This window comes from Sminthopsis crassicaudata, chromosome 2 (assembly GCF_048593235.1).
Source record: "Sminthopsis crassicaudata isolate SCR6 chromosome 2, ASM4859323v1, whole genome shotgun sequence".
NCBI lineage: Eukaryota > Metazoa > Chordata > Mammalia > Dasyuromorphia > Dasyuridae > Sminthopsis > Sminthopsis crassicaudata.
Genome location: NC_133618.1, coordinates 80,941,123 through 80,963,753, shown reverse-complemented (window position 1 = coordinate 80,963,753; position 22,631 = coordinate 80,941,123). Strand labels below are relative to the sequence as shown.

At 34.7% G+C, this 22,631-nt stretch overlaps 1 protein-coding gene across 13 annotated transcripts in view; it reads left to right on the top strand.

The window, feature by feature from the left end:
- SLC8A1 (solute carrier family 8 member A1) overlaps nt 1-22,631 on the top strand; it is a 378,210-nt gene that overhangs the window by 335,333 nt on the left and 20,246 nt on the right. For all 13 annotated transcript variants that reach the window (XM_074286671.1, XM_074286666.1, XM_074286669.1 and 10 more), the window contains one exon: nt 1,029-1,304. In XM_074286671.1, the coding sequence (XP_074142772.1) occupies nt 1,029-1,304 (276 nt within the window). The remainder of the gene's footprint in view (nt 1-1,028; nt 1,305-22,631) is intronic.

Here is a 22,631-nt window from a genome sequence, read left to right as displayed (position 1 = left end):
ATGTCTGAGACCAGATTTGAACTCAGGTCCTCCTGAATTCAGGGCTGGTGCTCTATCCACTGCACCACCTAGCTGCCCCAACAAAATAGAATTCAATTTATAAACATTTGAATTGTACCCATTGCTTAAAATTGTTTTCTAGGCCTTCAATAGAATCCTTCCTGTCCTCTGCTTCTTAAGAATCCACCCAAGAGCCACATTCTACATCTAACCTTTCCTAAACTTCCCAGCTACTAGTGCCCTCCCCAACTTGTGTTTATTCTTTTCATATTTTGTACATATTGTCACTGTGTAAAAAAATGTCAGTTACTTGAGGAGGGTATATTTTGCTTTTGTCTTTGTGTTGCTAGCGCTTATTACAATTTATGTTACATAGGTGCTTAGTAAAAGTTTTTCGTTTGATTATTAATAATTAATAATTAATTCCATGAAGAATGTGATGAATTTTATATATGTTATCTCATTTGATTCCCATGAGATAGGGACTATTATTATTATTAATTTATAGATGAGGAAATTAATTAGTGAAAGATTAATGGAAGAAAAGAGTTCAAGTGAAAGAAATAGTACCATGGATATTTCTTCAATAACACTCAAAAAAAAAAAAAAAGCCTACAGAAAGGGTTCCCTAAGCAATTGCTCTCTTTCCAGACCTCATCCAAAAATCCTGAACCTTTTTTCAGAAGATGGATGTTTGAAGGATCAAAATTGAAACTCAGTTAATGCAGTATGAAGGGAATTGTTCACAATGTCTGTTGTGTGTTAAGGATAGAGGTGGTGTAGACTCAACACAGCCCTGAGACAACATTCTTCCCATGGAAAATGCTTCTGAGAAATAGAAAGGGTCATATTTATTTCTGTCTGCCTAAATTGGACTTGGTCAACCTTAAAAATAAACTGAGTTTACTACCATAAATCTCAATCAATTTGAGGAGGCTGGGTATAATTTGTGAGAATATAGAGGGGGAAGGGGCATGCCAGTGTGCATAGCTGTGCAATTCCAAGTCTGTGTTTTTATTTTTCCCCAGGGGAAGATGATGATGATGATGAATGTGGAGAAGAGAAGCTACCCTCTTGCTTTGATTATGTGATGCACTTCCTCACTGTGTTCTGGAAGGTTCTCTTTGCCTTTGTCCCACCCACAGAGTACTGGAATGGTTGGGCATGTTTTATTGTTTCCATCCTTATGATTGGCCTTCTGACAGCTTTCATTGGTGACCTGGCATCTCACTTTGGCTGTACCATTGGCCTGAAGGATTCAGTGACAGCAGTGGTTTTTGTTGCCTTAGGAACTTCAGTGCCAGGTAAGGAATAAGCTCCCTTTCTTGGTTTTTTAATTTATATTATTATTAATAACTAACATTTATATACCACTTATGTGTGCTATGCTAAATGTTCTACAATTTTTAGTCTATATATCCTCAAGGAATAGGGATATAAAGTCAGACTTACAAGGTTTGGAGGCTCAGAGATGGTCATTATTTCACTTACTTTCCCAAAGTTAAACTCAAATAGCCAGAAATGATGTTTTCCAAGGATACCTGTCAGGGTGAGCCAAGATGTTTGTGGTCTACCTTAAATCAGGAGAAAATAAATTAGATAGGCAAGTAAATTGATTAGCCTGTCATGAAAATAAGCAGTTGTCTAAATATTAAATTTTTAAAAAAACACTAAGCATTCACTAATGCAAGAAGGTACTATATGACAAGTTCTTGGGAAAGAGTGTAGATATTGACACAAATGTTATTCTTGGGGAACTAACATTTTAATCACAGAGCAGAGACTTGTAGAGTTAATTTAAAGAACATTGAGATAAAGCAAAGGGAAAGTGGGAACAAAGCCATGAGAAATTTTCAAATGAGTTGAAAGGGGCTTGGGGTTGAAAAGTCTTTCACAAAAGACTTCACAGTGGAGGTGATACTTTAAGAAAAGTTTCTAGATAGGGAAGAGATTTCAGTAAAGTAGAAGCAGTAAATTTCACTCCAGACACTAATTATAATAAATGCAAAGCACCAGAGAAGATGTAAACGGGGAAATAGAGAGAGATATAGTTTGCTAATACTATTGAATGTATGAATTTCCAAGTGAATTAGATAACTGGCAAGTATGTTGGTTGCAGATTGTTAAGGAACTTGAATGCCAGGTTCAAGACTGCAGACATTTTGTGGGTAATGATGATCCTTTTATGTCAAGGAAGGACTAAAAATGTGAAGAATTTAAAGAACTGCTTCAGAATTCCTACTGCATTTTTCATTTTCTTTTAGTTGATTTTGTGGGAATCTGGGTCATTTCTGAGGAGGATTCTAACCTGATTGGTTAGAATTGCTCTTGGAATTGGCTCTTGGAACATACTATCTGTTCCCTTAATTTAGTAATGTGGGAAGTAAGTGGGAAGAAATGGGAGCTATCTAGTTTGGAAAGGGAGAATAGAAGAATAGCACTGATGTTGATGAGTAGTCCAGAACTGGTTTCATTATTAAAGTATTAGGAAATCACAGAACTTCAATGTCCTCTATGACACTCAGTTCAACTGATAAGTAAGCTGGAGTTGTCTCTCACAAAATGCCCAAAAGATGGTCATCCAGAATTTGTTGAAAGGCCTCCAATGAAGAGTAACTCCCCTCCCCCCTCCCCACAACTACCCATGAAGACAGTCCATTTTACTTTGGGAAAAGTCTAATCATTATGTAGTTTATTGATTTGTTTTTTTTTTTCCTTTAACATTGAGCTTAAATTTTGTCTCTGCATCCCCACTCATTACTTTCCCCTAGTGTCATTTTGATGACTGTCAAATTGATTATTATAGTCAATAAACACTTTAAAGCATCTATTTCATGTCAGACACTATCTCAAGCACTGGAAATAGAAGAGAAAAGAAAAAATGATAGTCCCTGCCTTAAAGGAGCTTACAATCTAATGGAATCAAGCTGAAGAACTGAAGTCCCTCTTTTTCATTAGCATTCCTTCAGATACTTGTAGATAACTATTACACTCCTCCCTTTAACGTTTCTTCAGGATAAACATTTCTTTCACCTAATTTTAATATATCATGAAATTGAAGCCTTACACATTTCTGCTTGCCCGACCTTTTAATATTTCTAGCTTATCTATGAATAGAAATTATTTAGGCTATGATTTTTTTTTTAAACAAAGCAGTCCTCTTATACTGTGACTCACTATTTGTTAATAGATTTGATTTTATAGCATAGGTAAAAATCTCCATTCTGATTATAATAAATAATAGGTAATAGCTTGATAACAATAAAACACTGGATTTTACTCCAAAACCCAGCACCAAGTAGATATAACTGTTGCTGTGGTAAGTCTATAACCTGAGTTTTAACAAATGACTTGTGCTTTCAAGAGAATAGCTTATTAATCTTTTGTATTAATCGTTTGGGTCAGGCCTATAATTTTATTGATATATAGAATGCCATAAGAGGAGGGCCCTTATGTCAATGTATCTGCAAATTATAATTTTAGAGAATTGCTTGTGAGGTAAAGGAATTTGCCCAAGATCACAAAGTTCTTCCTGAATTTGAGACTGGATATCTACTTCCATCCACTGACTCTCATACTTTTGTTACCTATAAAAAAAATAATAATGTTAGAAAATTTTTTTCCTCACCATAGCTCTGTAAAATAGAAAATTCAAAACTGAACTTAAAGAGATTAAGTGACTTTCCCATAGTCACTACTAGTAAGTGTCTAAAGAAGGACTGGAGTCCAGATGTTTGGGCTACAAACCTGGGCTCTTCCCATTACCTCAGACTTCTTCATAGGAGTGAGTACTTCCAAACATACTGACTAAAAACAAGTTCTTATGAGGTGAAAGTAGAGAAAACTGAAGATAACTACAGCCTGGTGACATTGAAAGTGACATGATTGATGTTGTCATGTTTTGTCCATATTCATAGAGTAGGTGGAAGGGGAGACAGAGACACTAATACAGAGAGAGAGAGAGAGAGAGACACAGAGACAGACATACAGACAGTCAGAGAAACAGACAAAGACAGACAGAGACAAAAATAGGGAGAGATAGTGAAACAGAAAGAAGATAGAGATACAGAAATACACTAACAACTAGATAGAAATAGAGAGGAAGAAAGGGGATGAGAAGACACAGAAAGAGAGAGAGTATGTGTGACATATATAGTAGTACCTATCACAGGAGAAACATAAGCCAAGGGACAGGGATTTTGCTATGGTTTTCCAGAGTGTGCTTGCCTTCTCTGCCATTCTGTTGAAAAAATGAGCACAGATTAAGCCATACTGCATCACAGGAGTCCAGGAGCTGATCCTGTAATTTTCATAGACATCTCTGGGGTAGTATCTATGGAGCAGCTTGGGTTACCACCAAGTGCCCATTTAGGATGTGGCGTCTGCTGAGATGGCAGGAAAGCTGAGGCATTTTGGAAGGGAAACAAAAACAGAGAGGTCAGCAGGTCTTCTCAAAGCCATCTGAGTGACTCTTAGTGCACTGAGTAGCTCAAAACAGCAGGTACCCTATTTAGATTTCTAAATGGATGCCATAATTGTACTTTGCACTTTCTGTCTTGGATTTTTTCCAAGGTTAGCAGAAAGAAGTCTTTGTGTTTTAGGGGAAACATGAAAAATACCCACAGTCTGAGTTGATTTCACCTCATGATTTCACCACCTATCACACAGCTTAACCAATGTGACTCCACATCACTCCTCTCAGAGCTTGGCAAAGGAAAAATGATTCTGGTGTCTCCTTTCTAAAGCATGGTACTGAATGGTACTAAGCTGGTATATCCTGATTGAGTGAGATTTGTGTAATTAAGACTGACTAGCTTCTCTCTGGAAGTGAGCATCTTTCCAAAAAAATTTTTTTGATATATTAAATCTTGATTATGGGCAAGGTATGGGGCCAAGATGAACCTTATGATTTCAACAATGAAAGAACCTCCCAGTTAATGAATGTGCCCTTCTTTGAAACCTCTAGTTTGAAACAATGAGAAGTTAAGCGACTGGCCCAGCCTATTACAGCCTATTTAAAGCAAAGGTGGGACTCAAAATAAAGGCTTTTTGCCCCTCAATTTGGCTCACTATCTACTTCAACAAAGACACTTTGTCTAATTTTAAAATTCTTTTTTTTTTTTTCAGTGTTAAAAAACCCTTATCCTTTTTGAAGCAATTGCAAATTAATTGTTTCGAGTGGTAGGACTAAAACAGATAAATTTTTAAATAAAGCAGTTTTTGCCAAGAAGTTTGGAAGACATTTTGATTTTATAAGAATTTTGAGTTGTCACTTCATCTACTACAATAGCCAGCATGAAAGTCAACAAGTGTAGTACCAACATTAACTTTCCTAAAGTTAAACTCAATATATCTGCCAAAAAGCATGAAATCTTTTTTGGAGAGGAGCATGAAGGATAAGAATTACCAATCTGCTTGTACAAGTCTTGACACAAACTTTCTACTCCCAGTTTCTAGTGAAAAGAAGATTTTCTTAACCCATATTTCCATTATAAAATCCTTATGCCATGTCATAGACATGTATTTTTCACTATGTTCCCAAAGAATTCATTTACCAGGTAACTTAAATCATTACATCTTGGACAGACTGAGAGAGTCAGAAATTGAACAATACTGTGACTGGGCATAACATTTCTGACTTACTTATGTAGTCTTGTTGACAAATGGTTGATAAGTAGCAAAAATGTCAAGTAGCAAAAATTTTGTATCCCTGCCACTTCAAGTATTTATATCTATCTTCTCAGGCTACAACAAAGGAATAAAATAATAATGGTAATATTTACTACCAGTTTATTATATATTGGACCTTGGGCCTAGGATTTTTTTTTTTCTTCAAAAATACTTTGATTGACAAGTAGATAAATAGAAATATTTTCAAAATATGTATATTGTATACATATTGTATATGTATATGGTACAGCCCTCATTAAATAATATATATCTATATATATATATATTTATATCAGACATACCCTCACATATATATACATACACACATATTTTCTCTATCAGAAAAGTAGTTTTATATCGTGTTCTTTAATGTCCCTGGAAAAATACTTAACTAACCTCCTGTGGTAATTTATTATAGGTTTTTATGTCTAGCCTACATTGAATGTAGATAGACGTTTGCAAGCTGTTTCTCCAATTAGTCTGTAAGCTTTTTGAGAGCAGGAAGTATCTTTTACCTTTTTTGTATCCCTAGTACTTGCACAGTATATGGCACACAGTAAGCATTTAACAAATGGTATTCAACTTGTGAGCTATAATTTTTAAAAAAGAAGCAAATATCATTCTCCTAACACAGATATGTCCTGTAACATTGTTTGAGACTTACTATTACTCATGGAAAGAACTTCCTCTTGCAACAGTTAAAAAATTTGAGGTCTTAAGGCAACCTAAGAACAATTACTACCTATGAAAAAGTGAAAGAAGGTCATGGAACTTTTTAAATTTTCTAAATTTTACCTAAGGCTCTTTGACCTCTTCTTCATCCTCCACTTCTTCTGATATCATTGCTCCTCAAATCAAAAACTCAGGCTAGCTCTATTAACATCATGTTAAATGTTAATGTTAATGTTCTCCTTTTCTATATAAAATCTCCTTAACCAAATTTTTAAGATTCAAAGAAAATCTTTTATTGATCTTTATTCAAGCACATTCCATCTTTGGCCATGATCTTATCATTCCCATATTTTACATCTATCAAAAATCCAAATCCCAATACCAGTTACAACCATCTTCCCAAATCTGCTTTTCCTTGCTGAAGTCTCTCATTTTAATTGGTAGCTATGATGACAAGACAATGCCTTATAGGTATTTCATTGCTTGCCTAAGACATACTTAGCAGAACTTTTTCAGTTCTTTCTGGTGGTATCATTTGCCCCCAAATGAATCTTCTGTTATAGTCACAATGACTGTCAAGTTTAACAAGTCTCAGAAAGCTCTTGATCATATTCCAAATATATGCCCTGAGAAGCTAGCAGATATCTCTATTGATTGATAGCTAAATAAAAACAAACATCTTTTAATTCAGAAGATGAGCTAATTATACAGTATATAGATCTACTTACTTTTAAAATAGTCCAGGTCATGAGAAACTGACAATAATGTAAATCATGCTTCTTCCTTTAATAAGCATTATATGATGATCTTCCTTGTGAGGTTTATACACACACACACATAATGTCCCCAGGTGAACTGAAAAGGGATTTGCCCTTGTCCTTTGAAATACCTAACTCTATTGGTGTGATTAGGCCCTTAAACAGTGGCATTCCCAGGGCTGCCAACTACATTCATGTGAAAGAGAAAATGCCCTAGCTTTACCATTTCCTGAGGACTCATGAATATTTAACTAGATGATTAACACTTTGTGGAAGCTTAAAAATGGATATGTAAAGTACTTCATAGTGACTAAGAATTCTCTTGTGGCCAGTATGTTCTTCCATAAGGAGCACAGAGAGGTTGCGGCTAGTTTCCTTTATTTGTTTGTTTATATATAACTTTACTAGAAGCAATCTGCTTTCTCTACACTAGGAAAGGCCAATCCTCCAATTTTTTGTTCATTATTTTCAGTGAGCGTTATTGAACATTGAAGGACACTATGCTCATTTCTTCTCTTTTGGAGCTTGAACAACCAGAAACATGTTATCATGTGTCTCACCAGGTCAATGATTAGGGTCCATAGTAAGAATTTACTGTATGAGCTGGACGGTAACCCCCATTCAAAGGTCTTTTTCTTGGGATTTTGCCTCACTTCTCTGGCTATAATTAGAACAGAAGCTATTTCTTGATTCTAGCCAATGTCCCCCTAAGAAAGAAAAGAGGGAGTCATTATTGCTGAGGGTTGATTTCAAAAGCAATGATATTTAAAAGGAAAGGAATGAGACAAAGCAATGCTAGACATAAAATTTCAACAAAGGTTTCTCTCTGACTGTCTCTCTGTCTCTGTCAGCCTGTCTCTCTGTCTTTCTCTCTATCTCTCTTTCATGTAACAATTCATTTTCTCCCTCCCTCTTCTTGGACTGAAAAACACTCAAGAATTTAAAATAAGCATGCTATGCTTGAAGTATTTTCAGGTAGTCTATTGAAATCAAATTTTAAAACTTGTTTCTGCTTTTGTTCCTTTCATCTTCAAGGGGATTTACTTTCTAGATGCCTATTTTCTTTTCCTTTGAAAATCTTGTAATCTTTAGATTCTTTTTCAAAAGTATTTGGTTAGTTACTTGAAGTCCTTACTTAACAACTTGAGTTAAAATCCTACCGCAGACACATCAATTGTGTGATCTTAGGCAAGTGACTTAACCCTGTCTGCCTCAGTTTCATCATCTGTAAAATGACCTGGAGAAGTAAATGGCAAACCACTATGGTATTTCCACCAATAAAATTCCAAGTGGGGGGGGGGGGTCATAAAGAGTCAGACATGATTGAAACAAATGACCAAATTGTTTAACAAAATTATTAAATGTTTTTCCTAATGTAAGACCTAAGTTTTTTGTAACTTCCTCTCTTTTTTTTTTTTTTTTTTTTTTTTTTTTTCTATTTCTGCTCCCTAGGGCCAAATAGAATATATTTAGAGCAGCATCTTGATGGCTTAGTTGGTCAAAGGTTGAAGTTAGAAGCAAAAATTCCAATCTTGCCTCAGATACATCCATTTGTGTAACCCTAGACAAGTTATTTAATTTATCCTGACCTTGGTTTCCTCATCTGTAAAATGAGCATATTAGAATGACTGGCTTTTAAATTTTCTAAATTTTCAGCTCTAAATCTATTATCTTCTAAGACTTCTCTGCCATACAACCATCTTTTTAAACTACTACAATAAATTAATAAACATTTATTAAAATATTTCTGCCAAGTTCCTGCTGCTGTTTTAGATTCTGAGGATACAAAAATAAAAATGCAAAAGCTGATGATGATGACTGTCATATCCCCATTCACCATCCTAGGCTTCCTGCTCTGGCTACTCTGGGACAACTCATCAGTATCCTTCTCAAACTGTGGCTGTGAAAATTGAGCCCAATATTTCCAGTGCAGTCTTACTAAAGCAGAGGTCCACTCCTTCTGCCTGGAAGCTCTGTCTCTCTCTTAGTAAAATGTCATTAAGAACATTATTCTTGATTAGAGAGTCATGAATACCTTTTTCTGGAGCCATAATTTGTATTTTAATATTTAGATAATTGCATTTCAACGTGATTAGTTTCCTTGGTAATCTTTTATACTTTGTTTCAAGTACTTAAGATCATTATCTAAATTGCCAAAGAGTTCCATGAAACACAAAGAGTTAAGAATTCCTGATAACCAGATTTTTTTAAGAAAGCAGAATGAGGATCTAGATTGCTAGTGGTAACATTATTTAGATATAGACAACTCCATTATGCAGTATTATTTGAGGGACTAAAAATATTGGATGTACCCAAAGACTTTTTTGCAGAGGCATCACATATACCTATTTCATCCTCTGTGTGTGTGTGTGTGTGTGTGTGTGTGTATGTGTGTGTGAGAGAGAGAGAACATATAAATATAAATTGTTTCAGCTTCCATTCTCATTGTGTTCTTCAAAGGAAATCGACATTAACCAAGTATAGCTGAAGGAAAATTTAGTTTTCCTCAATGATAAGCATAGTTCTCTGTTGGTTAATTCTCAATAATAGAATTTTTAGATAGTTACTTTTAATTTCCTCTTAATTTCATCTGAAATAGGTTGACTGTGCCAGACTGGAGACAAGTAAATGGGTAATTTTAGGAAAATGGGAAAAAAAGCTTTTTTTAAAAAAAAATTTTAATTTTTCCATTATGCAAGTGTGAAACAGTTGATGTTCTATGCCTGAGAAGATGGGCTCTAGGCCCAGGTGAGCCAACTATCTGTGTTCTATGTTCTAGCCATGAACATAGATATCACTGAATAAGAGAATATGAATTGATATTGTCTTTACCATTGTCCACAGTTAAGTAAACTATATACCTCAGCTTTTAGAAAGTTCAGGCCATCCTTCACATATATATATATATATATATATATATATATATATATATACACACACACATATATATGTATATATATACATACAAAGCAGTGAAATTGCAAACTGCAGAATGAATGAAAAATGACACTATTTCCCCTAGCTTACAGGAAAATTCTCAGTTAAATTTCAGTTAAACTTCTGCTAATTAATTATTCAGTAGGCTGCATTACATTTTGTTAGTTATTTAGAACTATGAGGCAGCTAAGTGGAGCAGTGTATAGAGCACCAGCCCTGAAATCAGGAGGACCTGAGTTCAAATGTTGTCTCAGACACTTGCTAGCCATGTGACTCTGGGCAAGTCACTTAACCCCATTGCCTCAGCAAAAAACAAAACAAAACAAAACAAAACAACAAAAAAAAAAAGTAATTTAGAACTAAACCATATTTTCTGGTCTTTGCATTACAAACTGCACATCCTCGTGAAAACCAAAGTACAAATAATACATGACTTGAATGTTACATACTCTGATAAGACTTTCTTTAGGGCAAGAATGTTATTAGCAAACTTGAATAAACTATTTGTATGGCTACATTGAATCTGTCAAAATACTTTATCAACTGAGTTAAATAAAATAGACATAGAAATATGTCATAATAATGAAACTATCATCATGTCACTGATTTTTATATATTTTTTGTATTTTGTTGATGAGATTTAATTCCTCAAAGAAGATGGTTGAGAACATATACATATTATATGTTTATGTATATGATATGTATATGATATATGTATATGTGGGGGGGTATCCTTATTCTCTCCAACACTTATGTCAAATGATAGGTTAAGAGGAGAAATATAATTTCGATGGCATGTATATCCTCTTGGTGCCCTTGCATGCTATGCTATTCATCTGTTTTATCATCTCTGAACCAGCATTTTCTACCAATGTTCCCAAGACTCATAACTACCATGCCCTGCTCTTCCTACATCTACATATTTGTATTTGCAACAGTCTTTTTAATTTCCAACAAACCTAAAACAATACCTCTAGTAAAGTCAGACTGACCCTTTTCTGATCCCATGATACTTTTTTCCCCTTCTCCTCCTTCACCCCACTCTACGGAGCTAATGTGTCTTGCTAAAGACAAGAGCCATACTTTTATTTAATACAAAAAGGTGATGATAATGATGGGAATTTCAGATAAGGTAGGAGAAGGTTCCATACCCATATTAATACAGAAAATACTTGGGTAAGTAACTCTGCTTTGCTGAGTCTCTCAAACCTACTATTGTTGTTGAAAAGTTAAGCCTGATTTGTTTTTTCTTCCTTTGTAATACACTTTAGATTAAAGTTATCTGTTATCTCAAATCAGTTGATATTTATAAAGGCTTGGCACTGTGCCTGATATATATAGTAGGTACTTAATAAATGCTTATTCCTTTGGCCTCTCTCCTAGTGTGCCAAATGAGCAGATTCAACTAGATGCTTTGCAGAATTTCTTCTGCCTTTGAGACTGTGTGAGACTTATGAGACTTTGAGATAGTAAATGACTATACTTTAACAATCTGCAGAGCTTCCTCTATAATCTGTATTTTTTGACATCTTCCTTTTGAATTTTAACAGGCTTCAGGAAAAAAAAATGACCAAAACTAAAAATGTATGTAGTGCATCCAGCTGAAATATGAGTAAGCAATACCTGATAATAAAGATAATTCATTTTTGACTGCAGTATCCTTTGACTTGCAATGTAACCTAAAAGGTGGACTGTGGACTTGAGTTTAAATGAGAGAAGGCAACATGAAAAGAAGCAATGAGATAGCACAAAGGGTGGAGGTTTGAACACTTCACTTCATTTCTGTCTGCCTCAGTTTCTTCATCTGTAAAATTTAGATAATAATAGCAGTCACCCTCCTATTTGTTGAGGTTAAAATGAGATAAAATTTGTAAAGTGCTTTGCAAAAGTCAAAGTCACTAGCTAATTGTTGCTATTATTAGCACTGTGATAAACTCAGGATACTTTGAAACTATAACTGAGGATTTTCATTTCCTTTTATTCTTCAAGTAGCATTATACTTAATTTCTACAAGTTGTTAATAATAACTGACTATTCTAATAGGTTTTTAAGGTTTTCCAAATGATTTGCATACATTCTTCACATATTTCACTTCTAACTACATATTGCTCATATTGTTGTTAGGTTTTACAATTTAAAAACATTTTCATCATAACAACCCTATCAATTAGATAATACAGATATTTTAAACCAATTTTATACATGAGGAAACAGAGACTTAGAGACTTTGAATGGTTTTACCTATAGTAGTATGGCTGATAAGCAATAAAGAGTTGAAAGTTGGATTTAAATACAAGGCTTCTGATTATTGAGTCCAAGACATTTTTTTTTTTTTATAAACAAGTTTATCACATTTCTCAGAAAAATTTTACTTCATTAATTTTTGTCTGGGAAATAAAAAAAAAAATTCTTTAGAATCACTAATCCTTTATCAAGTAAGTGCTTACTAGATGGCACTGTGGATGGAGCCAGGAAGATCAATTCAAATCTAGCATCACTTAATAGCTGTGTGACCCTGGGCAAGTCACTTGTTATAATTGCCTCAATTTCCTTATTTGTAAAATAAACTGGAGAAGGAAAGGACAAATCATGCCAGCATCTTTGCAAGAAAATCCCAAATGGAGTCCAAAAGAGTCAGAGAGAACTGAAAAATTCAACAACAATGCCCTGGTACTGTGCTGGGTGCTAAGTACACAAAAACAAAAATGATAAAATCCTTACTCCCAGAAGTTTAACCTTCTATTTTAAGGGACAATATTTATAAATAAAATAAATTCAGAAGAAATTTCAGGGAATTTTAAGGCTAAGCACCATTAACTGGTGCTACCAGGAAAGGCCTTGTGTAGGAAGTAACATTTGAGCTCAGTTTAGAAAGAAAAAAAGTCCCAGTCAACATTGTGATAAGACTAAGATTATTATTCTGTTACAATCCAACAGCTTGGTCCTCTGTATTGAGAAATTGACAAAATTATAAATATATTTAATCAAACAAGTATTATGCACTTTCTATGTGTCAGACACTGCCAAACAGTGAGTATTAAAAAAAAAAAAAAAAAAAAAAAAAGGCAACAATCTCTGCCCACAAGAAACACAAAGAAATTAATTGATGTGCTCACAATACCCAAAGTGATATTTTAATCTGTCTAATTCCAAGTCTAATGTCCTATTAACTATCGGCTGCCTTTCTTTTGTGACTAACATAGCATTCTGCCACACATTCTCAAAGAATCTTTGAGAGGAAAGATAGATAGATAGTTGTTGAGGACAGAGGACTAGACAATTACTAGCTCAGTAAAAGTCCTAAAGAAGTCCTCAACAAATATCCTTACCCAAGCAGAATGAAGTTGGAAAAGCTCCATTTTGGAATAGTGGCTAGAGTCTTTGGAAGTGAAGGCACTATGTTGATATAAAATACTGTTGTTAGCATCAAATAGAAATAGGGAGTTAGCACAAGCAGTTGGAATTGAATTATCCTGCATTTGGAGAAGAAAAGAGAATATCAAAGCTGGTCTTTGGCATGTTTGATAACCTTGCTAAATAATGACTCCATACTGATCATGTAAAGGAGCAGAGTTGTTCTAATTTCAAAGCAAGCAAGCATTCAATTTCCATTTGGAAAATAGAACTGATATCATCATTGGCTTATGCTCATGCTCTTCTTGCCACATGTTCCCTAAAGAGATCAAAAACTTTTATCATTTCCTTTTTTTAATTTGAAATTATTATTTTTAATGTGCAGAGTGAGTACTGAATCACTTTAAAATATGTGTGTTGTATTTTTGGCATTTGAATTGTGCTCTTCATGTCTAGGTACTTAGTCTTTGATGAAAATAAAAATTCTTTAAAAAGTTTGTTTCCCGCTGAATTTCCTTTATAGAATTGTCTAGAGATTTCATTATATTCAGCTGCGTACACATTGTTGATATCATGCAACAGGGCAAAATAAAGAATGCTAACTGAGGAGGAAGTTCAGTCTTAATTCTGATCTTAAACAAAACTCCCTGGATCACAGTTTCAGAGGGATTTAGATTTTAAATTCTTTCTGTTAAATCCATGATGCTATGCATTGATGAAAGGTAGACATAACCAGTAAATTTAACATATTTTAAATGTATTCTTTCCCTGAGACTGTTGTACTTCAAAATTTCCCTTCTTTCTTTTTCTTCCTCTGTTCCAGCATCCTCCAGAGATCATCTATCTCTCTACATTCTGTCTTCCAAAATTGTTACTTCAGTCATCTCCTTTTTCTCTTCAGGGACCATTTTTTGTGCTTCATAAATTGGTCTTGGTCCCCTTGATCCTTGATTCATTTCTCCCTTTCTCTAATTTACTCAGCTCTTTAGCCACAGTAATTCTCTGAATGTTTTAATCCTGTAATTACCTTATCTATGCATAGTAGTTTGCATACTGTCTTTCCCTTGATATCCTGAGCTCCTTAGTTGATGAGGGACTGTTATTGTGTTTTGTTTTTGCTTTTCCAACTGTGTCTGGCTCATGGTAGGTCCTTAATAAATACTTCTTGATGACTAAAGTCCAGTATGAACCAATAATGCTTGTTAATGATGGAATTGGATTCCCTAATGTTTTTTTCAGTTTCAAATATCTCTGCTTCTGTGAAAAAAAAGGAATTGAACCCATGATTTCATTAGTATAGAAAATTCTTGAATGAGGAAACTCTTTTTGCCAGTTCACATTGATATTTCCACTGTAACTTATATCAGAGTTGACTATACACAGAGAAATAACTGAGTTATCTAGAATCATACAGGCAAGACAGTACATACTTCATGTAAAAACAATCCTGACAAGACTTTTAACCTCATCAATCTCATTCCTGGGTATAGGCAGCTATATTCAAGGGTACTATGAAATTCTCAAATTAATATTAAGTAATTTGTTTTAACTTTTAAGACCTTTTACTTTTAAGCAATAATACTTTAACTACTTCAGTTTTGGAATTCCTGATGTATCTACAGCTTCAGAGTTCCCAAGCAGATAGTAATTCTCATAGTAGCCCTGGATATACTCTCCATTCTAAAATGGTTGTATCATTTGTGTGTATGTGTGAGCTTTCTTCTTAGAACACTTGGTTCATTTTTCCTCACAAAGTTTCTGAAAAGGGCATGTGGTTTATTTTTGTAGACAACAGTAAATCAATCATGCCAACAGAGAGAAAAAGAGCCAATGACCCCAAACAGCAAGAAAAATTTTAAAAGTCATTTATAAGTTGTTTTGCATTGCATCAAATGATGTTTTATTCATTTCAGATTCATCTTCCTCAATTATGCTTTACTTAAGTTAAATATCCCGGTGGTGTTAATCCACAAGCACATAATTTCTGACAACTGGCCTAAAGTAGACTAAGAGTCAGGGAAAGAAAAAAAAAAAAAGGAAGGGAAGGGAAGGGATGGGATGGGGGGAAAGGGAAAGGATGGAAGGGAGGGAAGGGAGGCAAAGGAGGGAAGGGAAAGAAGGATGGGAAATAACAAGCTTGAAGTTAGATTTTTTTCTCCAGATAATCTATACATTGGATGACTGACTTAAAGGTAACTTGGAGCTACCCACTTTATAGATGAGGAAGCTGAGATTAAAGGCTGTTCTATATAGCCTGAATAAATCAAGATCAAAAAAGCCAGTGCTACTCTAAGGAGTACAAAAGCTATTTATAATGACCAACTCAGCAGAGTTCAGTATTCCACTTTTCTTTGACAGAAAAATGATTTGCTGGAGACTGAATAGTTAATCTAAGGAAAGAATCAGGACTTGAATAATTAGGATTCCTGTATTTGGTGCTTTACTTCAGATAACACTATCTCCTCATCAACAATCTTTGCTATTATTGATATATTGTTGCTTATTAATGTAAATATGTATCAATGAAGTAGAAACAAAATGCTAAAATCATTTAAATAATATCAAGTATGTTATTATTTGTCCTAATTTGGGGGAATGACTATGTCCTATTGACAAAAAACATTTTTTAAATTTTATTTATAGAAAGGGGGCATTATTCTATGCCCTAAGCCACAAAAGAATGACTGGAAGTCATTTTCACCATTCTCAATGTGCTGAGATTATATAAACATTGGCATCATTGGCAGAATCACTATGTGAATTTGGATTTGTATGATTTACACTATTGTAAAATAATGTTTGAGCTGAAGATTTACAAATTGTCTAATGTGTAACTCAGATGAATTACATTTGCTCATTCCAAACAAAAGGATGTTCTTCATTACAGTGAGAAAAGGTGAGAATCAGATTCGAGGCTACCAAATGTTAGGGAGTCACAAGGAAGAAAAGGAAAAAGGAAAGGGGAGGGAAGGGAAGGGAAGGGGGTAAGGCAAGGCAAAAAGGTCAGTATTCCTATTAACTTAGAGATATGAATGTCTTACTCAAATTTAATACTCAGTCCTTCTAATTAATGAATATCTCAATTCCAAAAAATCCAATACATCTTCAATCATCTTCAGTGGAAAAGGAAGAAAGGATACAATAAGGGTGTTTCATAACATTAAAGATTCTAGTTTCCAGAGGTCAAAAATTTGTTCTCCCATCAAATCTACTAATCCTACTTCTTCTTCTTCTTCCTTTTTTTTTTTTTTTTCTCCTGGCTGACGCAATTGGGGTCAAGTGACTTGCCCATGGTCACACAGCTAGGAAGTGTTATATGTCTGACATCACATTTGAACTCAGGTCCTCCTAAATTCAGGGCTAGTTCTCTATCCACTGCACCACCTAGCTGTCCCTAATCCTCCTTCTGAACCATGGAAGCAGTTATGATAGCATTCCCTAATTCTCAACTGACATGATTCTGTGGTTTTTAAAAAGGTATTTTCTAGAATAATGCAATTCAATTCAAATACTATTACTATTGTTAATGATAATAGTATAGTTAACATTTATTCTGAACTTACTATGTAATAGCACTGTACTAAGTACTTTGTCAATGTTATCATGTTTGATCTTCACAACGCCCATGGGATATTGGTGCTCTTGAGTGACTTGCCCAAAATCACAGAATTAGAATCTGAGGCTAGATCATACCTTGTAGACTCCAGCCCAGAATTCTATACATTGAACCACCTATGGGCTGAGCACAATTGTAGACCAGGGAAAGATAACAAACAATAAGATAATGTCCTTTTAATTGACAAGAGATAACTAATTAAATTTGAAAATAAGGGAGACAGAAGAGTCAAGATTGGTTCCACTTTTGCAAACCTCTAACTAGAAGAATTGTGATTCCCTCAATAGAAATAGATAAGTTTTCAAGAGGGACAAATTTGGGAATGGGAGAAAATGAGTTCCATTTTGAATATTGTAAAGGGCTAGAACTGAGCTGATATACTTGACCTAGATGAAAGGTAATCTAGCACTTAGGCTATTAACATGTTTGGAGGATGACCCTACTCAACCTGAAGCTCATTGTGGGTGTGGATCTGTGGGTGTGGTGAGAGAAGGGAGGAGAGAGATCTGCGGGTGGAGTAGGAGGAGGAGGTTTCATTCTTTGATGATAGAGAGAGAGGAAGGTGGTGGAGAGATTCCTGTAAAGACCAAGAATAAAGACTTTTGCTTATCCTGACTCTGGCTGACTCTAAGATATCCAGGGTCTCAACAGGATATGTTAAGTTTGAAATGTTGAAGAAGTGCAGGTTTTAGAATAATATGTATGAATATAATATATGCTAATGAGTTCATTGCAAAATAAGTAGAGAAAAGAACTGGGCCTAGGTCAAAATCTTGAAAATACACAAAGGATGGGCATGAATGATGATTCTTGGAAATAGATTGAGAAGAAAGCATCAGGAGACAATATCAAAAAAAGGATGATCATCAATGTCAAAAGGTCAAGGATAAAACCAGAGAAAAGGTCATGAGTTTTTAGAATTGCGTGTTACTTGGAACCTTTATAGGACAGATCTGAGCATAAGACAATAAATGGAGGGAAAAAGATTGATTCAGAAGTTATTACAATAGTCTAAGTGAATGGCTATAAGATCCTACATGTAGGCAGTGATGATGAGATCAGGAAAGGAGGCATCTAAGAGACAATGAGTATTAACAGGTCTCAGCAACTATGGGAGATCCAGTTACATGTTAGCTAAGTTACTCCCAGGGAAGTGACCAATGTGAAAATATAACCTGAACATGTGGACTAACAAGATGGAAAGCCAAAAGCCCAAAATGCCTGCCTGATTTTGGGCCAGGAGCCAGTTTCCTCTTCAGCTCCATAATGTGTATTGTTCCTTGACACCTTTTCTAAAGGTTGTCTAATCTTGTCTTGACCTATTATGCTACCGGGATCCTCACATCTCCTGTATTCAGTTTCCTATCCTTTGAAATAGCAAGCAAAACTCCATTATTTCTCTGAGGCTACTGGCATTGTAACTCCTAATGATCTCTGGTAATTAAGTGCAAGAGAGACAATTAAGATTCTTATAGCTTTGTTCTTTCTTCTTAGTCCTCTGTAATTGTTCTAGGATAATGACATAATTTGTGCCCTCCATTATATGAGAATGAATACATCAAGAAGAAAATATTCACTGGGCTAGATTAGAGAATGATTTTTTTTTTTTTTTTTTCCCATTCCTTCCCTATCCTCCATAGTGATATGGAGAAAGAGAATGAGTTTAATGCCTTGAGCTCCATATGTCATACCCTGCCAGAGGCAGGAATGATTCAAATTAGTCATTAGGCCAACCCTTGGACAGGGGCAATGAGCCTGGAGCAGTGAAACAGGGACAAGGGGGAGTGCTGTTTGAAATAATCCAAAAAACACCAGACAGATTGAATACTTGAAAGTCTGCTGTATGCAGAGAGCCAAGAAAGGTCAATAGTCAGAGAAATACAGAGCTAGAACATACATTCTATATTAGGAGGTCAGAACACTGGGAGGACCATGGAGTTGAGTATTTCTTTTATCCAATCTGATTCTTCCAAACTCCTATTTGTTTTGCTTTGGTTTGTTTTGGTTTTTTTGCATGTTGTCATAAACCACATTCACTAGGACCTCTTCTGACTTAACACTTTGTGCAGTCATGCACTAACCTGGAGTAGACAAGAAATGAGGTGGTCTTTGACATGTTGAACATTTCCTTCCACATTCTTCTTTCAGTTTCTTCATCAGTAAAACTGTATCATGCAATATGACAACTCTTTTTTTGGGGGGAGGGGTATTTTTTTCTAATTACATGTGAAGATAATTTTTAACATTTACAACATTTTGATTTTCCTTTTTTTTTTTTTTTTCCTTCTTCCCTTCCTCTTTTCCTCCCTCCCCAAGACAACAACCAATCTGATATAGGTCATACATATAGATTCATATTATACACATTTCCACATTAGTATGACATCACTTTTATAAAAAATTCAATAAACATTTAAATTGTTATTAAGTTCCTAATATATTCAAGGCAATTTGAGGATATAAATATACAAAGTGACTGAGCTCTTCCCTTAAAGACTTCATGTTCTATGGGAGGTATGTATGGAATGTGATAGATAAAATGAATAATTCATCTTTACATAATACTTTAAGATTTGGAAAAGACTTGGCTCACAATAACCTCATGAAGTAGATAGCAAATTTACATTCCATTTTACAGGTGACTAAACTGAGGTTCTTAGAGGTGTAAGTGACTGACCCATGTCCACATAGCTAGTAAATCTGAGGTGACTTTTGAAAACAGATCTTTCCATTCTAACGCACTAGCTCTCAAGCATAGTGGGAGTAAAGTAAAATAAGTAAAATAGGAGAACATCATAGGAGAGGGCCAAACAAATTGTTCTAGAAAAATGGGAAGGGAGCGATCACTAATGATAAACAACAGTTACATAGCCTATTTTTTAAAGTGTGCATTTATTATCTCATGTCTCTAGCATTCATATAATACTTTAAAATATATTATTTCATGTGATTTTCTCAATCTCACTATATGCTATTATTGTCATCCCCATTCTGTAAGAAAATTGAGTTTGAAAGATAGGCTAAGTGATTTATTCTGTAAAAGTGTTTGAGGTTACTGTCCAAAAAAATTATAATTATAAAATTAAAAAAATAATAATAAAAAAATTGTTAAAAAAAAAAAAAAAGAAAAAAAGTGTTTGAGGCAGTAAAACTAAGATTTAGCTGACTCCAAGTCAAGGATATATATAATGTATCACCTATGTAAGTACTACAAATTGGGGTATGTGGGAGAAATCGCAGAAAGACTCCAAAGGAAAATGATACCTGAAGCAGACCTTGAAGGAAGAGAGGGATTTTAATAGGGAGTGATGAGGAGATATTCTAGATACTGGGGACATATTTTGTGAATACACAGATTGGAAAGGGCACATTGAAATCACGGAAGTGCAATTTAAGCATAGAAAACATTGAGAGAAGCCATGTGAAATAAGGGCTAAATAGTTTGGTTATGGGGGACTAGATTGTAAGAATTTTTTTTTTTTTTTCTGAGAAGCATTAGGAGCTTTTGGATTCAGAGATGGGAATAGTGGTACTTCAAAATCAATCAAATATATATATATATATATGTATATATACATATATATATATATTTTATATAAATAAGTGTAAATTAAATACAATGTATGTATACATGTCCAAACAGTTGTTTTGCTGTACAAAAAGAATCTGGCTTTGAAATAGTGTACAATTAGCCTGTGAAGGAAATCTAAAATTCTATGTAGTGGTTCATAGTCATCTCCTAGAGTTCTTTAACTGGGTGTAGCTGGTTCAGTTTATTACTGCTCTATTGGAACTGATTTGGTTCATCTCACTGTTGAAAATGGCCACATCCATCAGAATTGATCATCATATAGTATTTTTGTTGAAGTATACAACGATCTCCTGGTCCTGCTCATTTCACTCAGCATCAGTTCATGTAAGTCTCTCCAGGCCTTTCTGAAATCATCCTGTGGTCATCAATGAAATATTTTGATGACCAGCCTCCAAGAAGGAACAGGATCCCACTGCAGAGCCCAGTAAATTCAGAACCCTTAATCTTAATCTTTTTTTTATTACATTTTTTAATAATATTATCCCTTGTATTCATTTTTCCTAATTACCCCCCCTCCCTCTACTCCCTCCCCCCGAAGACAGGCAATCCCATACATTTTACATGTGTTACAATATAACCTAGATACAATACATGTGTGTAAATACCATTTTCTTGTTGCACAATAAGCATTAGATTCCTAAGGTACATGTAACCTGGGCAGACAGATATTAGTGCTAACAATTTACATTCACTTCCCAGTGTTTCTTCTCTGGGTGTAGCTACCTCTGTCCATCATTGATCAACTGGAAGTTAGTTGGCTCTTCTTTATGTTGAAGATTTCCACTTCCATCAGAATACATCCTCATACAGTATTGTTGTTGAAGTGTACAGTGATCTTCTGGTTCTGCTCATTTCACTCAGCATCAGTTGATGTAAGTCTCTCCAAGCCTCTCTGTATTCCTCCTGCTGGTCATTTCTTACAGAGCAATAATATTCCATAACCTTCATATACCATAATTTACCCAACCATTCTCCAACTGATGGACAGCCATTCATCTTCCAGTTTCTAGCTACAACAAAAAGAGCTGCCACAAACATTTTGGCATATATAGGTCTCTTTCCACTCTTTAGTATTTCTTTGGGATACAAGCCCAGTAGTAGTACTGCTGGGTCAAAGGGTATGCACAGTTTGATAACTTTTTGGGCATAATTCCAGATTGCTCTCCAGAATGGCTGGATTCTTTCACAACTCCACCAGCAATGTATTAGTGTCCCAGTCTTCCCACAGCCCCTCCAACATTCATCATTATTTGTTGCTGTCATCTTAGCCAATCTGACAGGTGTGTAGTGGTATCTCAGAGTTGTCTTAATTTGCATTTCTCTGATCAGTAGTGCCTTAATCTTAACCTTACAAAGTACAGTAATGTGTGGTATTTATACAAAATTCCTCTTCTGACATTTAATGACAAAAAGTAATTGTACATCTAGGGGTAAAAGGATTGGCAATATGATAGTAGCAGAGAAAAGAAAAACATGTCCTATAGATTGCAGCTATTGTGATGTCAAACAGTAGTTAAGTGCCTATGTGCCATGCACTTCTGTCATGCACTTGGGACATTTCCCCCTAAAAAGGCATGTGACAGTTCCTGCTCTTAAAAGGAACTCACACTGTAATGGAGAGGACAACATGCAAACATCTATGTACAAACAAGTCAAATGCAGGATAAACTGGAAATAATCAACTGAGGAAAAGCATAAAAATTAAAGGGAATCAGGAAGGGCTTTCTGTATAAAGTAGAATTTTATTTGCATTTAAAGGAAATCAGGGAGCCAGAAGATGGATATAAGGAGGGAGAGAATTCCAGGAATAGGAAAGAAGTCTTGAAAATTGGGACAGTGGGGAACACTAATGCATTGTAGGTATATAACAGTTTTTTATGGTGATAATTGGCAATAAGAGGTTTTCATTAATTGAGGAATGGTTTTAACAGTTATGGTATATGAATACAAGATACTATTGTGCTGTAAGAAATAAGAGAAATATTTTTCAAAACAATAAAAAATAAAATAAAATAAAAAAACCCTGGGAAGA